A 7977-nucleotide genomic window follows, 5' to 3' on the forward strand; every position below is an offset into this window, starting at 1 on the left:
GTGCATAAATGTAATGTGTGTGCGCATGTGTACATCGCATGTGTACTTTTCTATGTACCTAACTACATAATTTACAAGTCTCTCTTTCTGATGCATAATTACAATTTTTAACAACCACAATAGAAAACCACTACGTAGAACTATTCTCTAACTTACCAAGTCTGTATTTCAAACATTTTGCTATGCCAAAAAGTGCATAAAGTTTTGTGAGTTAGAAAAAAGGCTACAAAATTAACATAGACCGAAAGTAGGCAGAGCAAAAATACACCTGTGATAGGTTGAGCGGGCCGTAACAGCATTGCGGATGCGCGCACAAACGATAGGTATCGATCGGACGAGAATACGAATGCGAAGGCAATAACATATAACCTACCTATGCAAAAAATAAATGGTTAACAATACTTAACCTTAGTGGTATAACAGCTTCTCTGCTTTGTCACACATTAATTCTTCGTGTCGGAGACAAAACAACGATTATGGAGTTTATCTCATCATATTTGTAAATCACATCTTTTCTTTTCGACTTTACGACGAATAACTAGAAAAAATAAATCAAATAACGATGATATTTTAAGGAAGACTACGAAAAAGAAAAAGCGAAAAAAAGTTCAAGAGAGGGTAGTAGAATTGTTCTTCGAGGCTAGTTATGTTTTTTCTTCTATGTGTGCCGAATAATCGCAAACTTCTTCATTAGCTCTTTTTTAATTTTAACAAAGCTTAAAATATACTAAATACGTTGGAATAACAGATCGTCGTAATATGAAGGTTAGCAGAGTGTGAGATTTTTCGTTTTCTTGAGCAGCGATGTGTGCATATCAACGCCAAAAATTCAGATAACAAACCGTACAAAGTGGAAAAACTTACCAAATCGTGTGGAGAAACGGTGGGAAGGAAAGTTGAGGTAAGTTAGAGTGCGCGGAAAAGCGCAGTGGATAAAAGTGCCATGCAATACATGTGGTCACGAGTCGACCCAGCAATTCGACGTGACCAAGCCGCCATTCATTCAGTGGAGGCGAATTCGTACAAGATTTATTTGTTAGGCAATCAATACTATACCTCGTATATTAAAAGGTCATAACGAATTATTTTCTGGACCAAATATGTATTGGGTCAATTTTAGTAAATGAAAAAAAAAAGTAAAAAATTAATGAATTTCGAATGCGTGGCGTATCTCTAAGGATTGTTCAACGCCAAACGTTTCAAGCTTATGGAACGTGTGCGTTTGTTTTCTTCTGGAATAGAATGGGTAATTGAATTGGCCATGTGCACTGCTTTTACCTTGTATCCATTTACAGATCTACACATATTGCTGGAAAATTTTGATAGCTGTGCTAGAGTTCTCTCACATATTCATTCAAATGGAGTCGCTATTCTTTGTAGATCGAAGGAGGCTTGTCCCAATAAATCTGGCACCAATCTGCCGATTTCGGATGGTTGTGAGGGTTGGCTGGCCCTAGGCGTGGAAAACTACACTTATTATGCATGTGTTTTACAACATCATCAACACTACCCTTCCAATGCCCGAAAATGAACCGTCCAAATAAAATTGTAGGCTTATTGCTGCTCACATGTGTGAATAATGATGGAAGCAATTTTTAGGGCGAAAACAGAAAGGAATGTGGTGAAGTAGCAGTTGACATTGACAAATCTCAGGAACGTAGAGGAATCGTGGTTGAAAAAGAGAGAAGAAAAAAACTGAAACAAGAACGAAAGTCTCGCAGTGCCGATAGAGCACAAAGGCGTAGTGAAGTTAGCAACAACGAGAATGCATCGATGTTAAAAACACGGAACGATAAGTCCTTCTACGATGTACCGAAAGCGAAAAGTCTATGCAGAATGCAGAATGTCGATGATGAGCCGCAAGCAAAATCATTGAAACGATCGACAGAGAGGCTCTCAATTTCGCTATCAACAGATAATCGCTCTATTTGGGCTCAAAACCTCTTGATGCACGTGGTTTGTCTTTTTTATATTATTATTCTACTATGAACCGCCATGGAAGACAGCCTGTAAAAATCTACATAACAAAAAGAAAGGAACACGTTTAAGAACAATGTAAAATTTTAGAATATAACATCGTTAAGAAAAGAATTCATTCAAAATAAGAGAAATTCGCAAACGAACTACACATTTGAACACTGCAAGTGAAATATGACGAAGAACAGGTGTATTTATAATAGAAGAATAAAGTAGTGGTTTTATTATTAGTACTTAAATTTGTGCTTTCGATAAATAAAATTTGCTAAAGACTAGTAACTATAGCGACTCTTTCTTAGGCTTAGGACAAGTTAATCGAACTATACTTTTTATTATACATGTTACATCACCCGATATCTCATATTTGCTAATACCAATACTTGCTCCATCGGAATCGCCTCCAACCACTAGTCTTTGAATTTGGGGGTAGATTCAGCTGATCCTTGAGGGTTTTAGTATTCTTATGAAAGTGGTAAAATACGGATCGAATATCTCTTCGTTATCCTGGGACAGCTCTGAGGAGCGTTCTCATGTCTTAAACATAGGCAGTCACCAGTCCATTATTAATCATTCTTCGTGCGAAAAAACAAATAAGGCTAGATTTTCCCAAGGCCTTCCAGTGCCGGTATGTCTTTTAAAACTTTCTCAGTTATTCGTTTCATCAACTATATTACTGCAGGATAATGGTGATTGTTGCCTGAAATCTGACGGAACATGCTTGAATGCTGCTAATGAAGCACCTTCAGAAAGCAACAACGGCGCGGTTGGTATAATCACAAGTATTTCGTTCTATCATTATTAAACGATTGAATATCTTGTTCCAGGTTTCCGTTAGTACTAAAATCGTAAACAAGGAAAACATAACGAGTGATGTTACCAATAAAGACTACGATCACATGCTATTAGACATGCAAAAAGTGATTAAGAACTTTCTTGGAACTGTTACTGTATGTTTTAAGCTTCCTGAGGCGTTCAAATTTCAGCTTAATTTGAGTCATAGTTGGAGTACTCCCAAGCGGATTCTGGATTCATCGTATGTTACCAACGAACCGACAAACCCTTCTCTTTCATCTTCAGGAGTCGTACAAACGAGCACTCCTATTTGTGTGTTACTGCATTTTCATATTAATTCTATAGCCATCCACTGCATATTCACTCTTTTACATATATATATATATATATATATATATATATATATATATATATATATACGTATGCACACGTACATACATGTGTATATACATATATATATGCATATATATACATATATGTGTATATATACATATATGTTTTTTAGCCTTAATAGCCAAAGCTACATCTCGACATCATGATCTTGCTAAAGAATTCCATGGTATATCTCTGATCCTGCCTGAAGGTAATTTACATGGAAAAATTGGCTTTAGTTCGGGTTCCTTTTATGTGTATAGAGTTGTTTTTTTCTTTTTAGCTTCATCTACACTTGATGAGCACTCTGTTGCGGAAACCACGGGATCGCTTCATTTAAGTATAAGGACAATTCAAGAGGTTTTAAAGGTATACCTTTGATCCTAACGAAGAGTGTATCTTCGATAATCAAAAATTCTGAAACGAGTATTTATTGTCTTAACTTAAGCAAGAAGTATATTTAAAAGTGACTATTACACATAAGTTAGGTTAGTAAATTCTTGCGAAACATTGATAACCCTGGCATGAAAAACAGCATAGTTTTTCTCAGTTATTTATTCGTTAAAAAAGAGATCGCGGTGTTTGAGTTCTTGGAAGAACGGTGGAATTATCTCTAATGTCGAATCTTTTAACCCGTTTATGAAAATGTTTCTTATTAGTCGGACACCTTTCCAGAATTTAAAACGAAAAATTTTTCAGAAACAACCCTCTGGTGCTTCCACAGAATCGTTAATGAAGGTGTTGGAAGAGCATAGAAAAAGTCGAGTGAAGGCACGAAAAGATCATAATCACCTTTTTGCGCCTCCGGTTTCATATATGTCAGTGCATATATCTTAATTAGTAAAAAAAGGTGCATTCACACTGCTCTATTTAAGTAAACCATCATTGCCGTGTACCTCGCGTAATCTCTCTTCCACTAAATCATGTAGCAGTGGTGGAATCATGGTAGGAGCTGTCTTTTATAGTTGCCGCAATAACATTGCGCAATATAATTGTAGTTTAGGCTGGATTCGCTGTGGCAGAAAATGCTTTGGTAGGTTAAGTTTCAAGTGTTTCTGTAAAGGCTGTCTTCCTGATTTATTTTCAAGGGCTAACATATTCTGTTCAGGATAAAACTACAGATATGAATAAGACAATTGTTCCTGACAATGAAATGGTTTCAAAGGTTTCTGCCACATTGACGGTTGTTCTTTGACTTTATTTTGCTATCGTTCTATTTAGCATGATTCATTTTCCTTTCAGCTCTTTATTTTGCTCGCCCACCCACTACTTTTTTATTGCTCTTCTCCATATATTTAATCTATACAGCTTCCCGATGCAGACGTTATATCACGCGTCGCCTGAGAAGCTTATTTTGTACAAATTTAAAGTTTGCAAAATTTTTTTGCAACGGGTTAGTTCTTTTCGCGACGGAACTGTTCTAAGAAGAAGGAAACTAAGAGTACCAGCTTATTATTATGATTCCATATGTTTTATCATTGAAGACATTAGAGATACTCGACTCTATCGTAACAACTCGTATAACCTAAACGTTTTGCCATCAACTTTTGAACCTTTTGGTATACCATTTATATATATACTTGTGGAGTTTGTATATATGTATATATACATACAAACAAACATATATACATATAACATTTATATATTTATATATATATACATATATATAACCTCAGGAGGGGCTGGTGTAGAGCAGTGATTAGAGGTGAATTTGCAATATGCACTGTATCGAACAAAGGTTCGATCCCTTCATCTAAGGTCACCATGCCTTCATCTCTCCGTGGATGACGAGTTGGTTAAAACTTGTTTGGAAGGATAAAAGCACTAACTTGAAACATCATTGGGCCACCTTTGGCTAGTGTATAGGCCAAATACGCATTCAATCATTCCTATGATGGTTGATGGAATCGACCACATGCCACTTCCTTCATGGTCTAATCAAAGCCGAATAGTTAATCCTTTACCTAAGGAGCTTCTACTCGCCAATTTGAAAACTCTTTGAGCTTGTGCAATCTTTCCAGCGTCCTAGAGAGGTTTTCAAACAGGAAATTTCTCTACTGAAGCAAAGTTAGCAATTCGCATATTGTTTAGAAGACATTTTAAAAGTCTCCAGTTCTACTTTCATTGTAAGCTAAGTAAGACAGATTTTCAAATTTATCTCTTGATGGGATTTGGGATTCAAGAGGATGGAATACATAAGCGAAGTTTGGAATTCCTCTTTTAAAAAAATTTAAAAATGCAAACGTAATTTATTCATACCTTCACCTCGGTACTGAATGAAGATTTCTTTCGTGAAGTGACCTGTTGCCGTCGGCTACGCTGAACTGTTTGAAAACTTTGGCAACACCGTGTTATCTTAAGTATATAATTGCAAATAATATAGTAGGATAACGCTAAAATATGAAAGACATCGACCACCTTCTTAGACAGCTGTCTATAAAAGTAAGATTAACAACAAGTTTTTATAGGGCAAGAACAGAAAATGGGAAAACAATGCAAAAAAAAACAGTTGAAAAATATAAATATTAGCAAAACTTATTCCTATAATATATTACGCACCCAGAAATGCAATTGTAGTTTCAACTAATGCACAGATCAGTCAATGAAGTATATACATATATATATATATATATGTTAATGCTTTCGTTTCAGAAAAACTGACAAATTTAAGAACAACACCTACTGATATATTATATATTTTCCTTGAAAAAAAATAGATCTTTCACACGCACCATTTATGGAATCCGATGTAATGTTACATCTACCAGCTTGCTGACTCACACTATTATCTCTTTCCTGTAAATACTAATAGGTAAGTTCAATAAAAAATCATACAAAGGTGAACAGCAAATAAGGAATAGAATGTATATATTGAACTACGTACACGTTGTAATAACATTTAAGGAGAAATCTTTTGTTGACATTGATATGAACCTGTTAACAGTAAAGATAACTTATTTACTAAAGATATAGAATTCAAATTCACTAAAATAGTAGTTCTGATTCCTGAAAAAATCTCATTTCTATTTGTGGCCCTTGTATTTAGAGAATTTAAAACTTTTGTGGACAGACTCTGACAACTAGAATTTTTTAAGTCTTACTTACTTCACCTTTATCCATTTCGAAGTCACAAGGAACTGAAAGCACCTGGAAACCAGACTGAAAACTTATTGTATTAATGAGACTTATTGAACACAGATAAAAAATGCGTTGGTCAGAAAGAAAAAATATAAATACTACAAAATGCACATATCTTGCAAATAATTTCAAACATTGGTTGGGATGTCAGGTACAAAGAATGCGCCAATATAACGTGTTGGCGCATTCTCCGTCAAATTATAAATCTACTCGTTAGTTCGCCGCATTGGTTTTACAGGCAGCCGTAAGGTATCACGGATGGGCACGAAAGTTGTGTAGACCAAAACATGAATAGCCTTTATCATTTGTTGTTTTGATGAAGCCAAGGAGACTGTACTGGAGCCCGAGTTATGTTCTTACTAGTGGAAACAGTTGTATGTGAAATATTAGGAGGTAATTTGATCGCAAAAGGATCGAGAAGTTCACCAAATTGTAGGTTGAAGCAGGTTGTAAGTATAGGCTTTGGATTTCACATATGCTCCAACTTCGTTGTTAACTGTCCGCAAGGGTTTTTCCTCAGTGAACGGAAATCTTATTATAAACGAGAGGGTAGAACTGTTAAAACCTAAACTGGACAGTATTAATATGCTCACCTCTATGAGTTTTGTATGTATATTGGCATAATTGATTTCATTCATGGCGTTGGTATCCTCTTCCTGCCTTCGGAGAGTTTCTTGCTAGCCATCGCAATATGCTAGGCTAAGATTGAACGACTAACTTACTCTAAATCATAATTGGTAAGGATTCAAATAAAAGAGGTAAGTGCAAGAGCAAGATCTTGTATTTCGTCCAATCTAATTTGAAGGCAAAGTGATGTTTATTGGTGTCTTGCATTTAAATGACAAATACTGTGCTTTATTTCACCTCGTAAACTTTTTTTGGAAATCAAAACAGAACTTTGCAGGATTTAGTTTTAAACCCACATGAAGAGGCTTCTGTTTCATTCCGTGACTTCGCTTATCTGCATCGGGACACGAATTCTCACCGTTCGCTTCCCGTAAGTTTTTCAAATGTCTGATATTATAAGTAGACAGATTGTGATAGTAGTGATCGCCTTTGTTTACAGCTGGAACGTCTTATGCATTTTTTACCAACAAAAAATGGTATAGACTATTGGGTTCGTCTTATATGAACCCGTATCTAAGACGTAGAAATTGTTCCAATTCGCAATATGGTATGATTGAAATATTTTAATATTTGAAATAACATTCGAAAATATCAATTGCTTTTGTGATGTCTATTAGCATATTCGAGACCATATCAGTGATATAATGGCTCGTATATATTGGAAATAATTTGAGCTTCCACCTTCAAAAAGCACTTGATCTCGTATTGAGCTTTATTAGTTGAACTAAAACTTAAAGTCTACAGATTTTTGCTACAGTTTCAAAAACTTCTTATTCGACGGTGATAAAATGATATTTTGAAGTTCACAAAACCTAGTTTGCATTTTTCACATTAAGACTTGTATTTCGAGCAGCGAAGTGATTGGACGAGAGGAATTCTGTTTAGTGCACATTAGTATTTTTTCAATTCGAACAACTATTTACCCATGCGCGATAGTTCAATGTTTTGTTAACCGTTATGTTTTCATACATCTCAAGTGCTGTAATGTGCAAAAATTATTGGCAGTTCTCGAAAAGCAAGCATCATCATGATTGCGTTAAATCGCTCTTTTCGGCTGCTTTAAGAGGTTTT

General features: G+C 35.4%; 1 protein-coding gene across 1 annotated transcript; it reads left to right on the plus strand.

Moving 5' to 3' along the window:
• Positions 1-943: 943 nt before the first annotated feature.
• On the plus strand, positions 944-4336 carry LOC309798327 (uncharacterized protein; the record flags this gene model as incomplete). The annotated part of the gene is made up of 12 exons (XM_082646549.1): positions 944-1040; positions 1179-1246; positions 1600-1956; positions 2657-2740; positions 2802-2894; positions 2961-3081; positions 3275-3352; positions 3425-3510; positions 3841-3959; positions 4017-4086; positions 4145-4174; positions 4250-4336. 12 exons carry the CDS (start codon positions 944-946, stop codon positions 4334-4336), a joined length of 1290 nt encoding a protein of 429 aa, XP_082502675.1.
• Between the last annotated feature and the right edge of the window lie 3641 nt (positions 4337-7977).

The sequence above is a fragment of the Mesoplodon mirus genome (assembly GCF_964341445.2).
Source record: "Mesoplodon mirus genome assembly, contig: HAP1_SCAFFOLD_2834, whole genome shotgun sequence".
NCBI classification, from domain to species: domain Eukaryota; kingdom Metazoa; phylum Chordata; class Mammalia; order Artiodactyla; family Ziphiidae; genus Mesoplodon; species Mesoplodon mirus.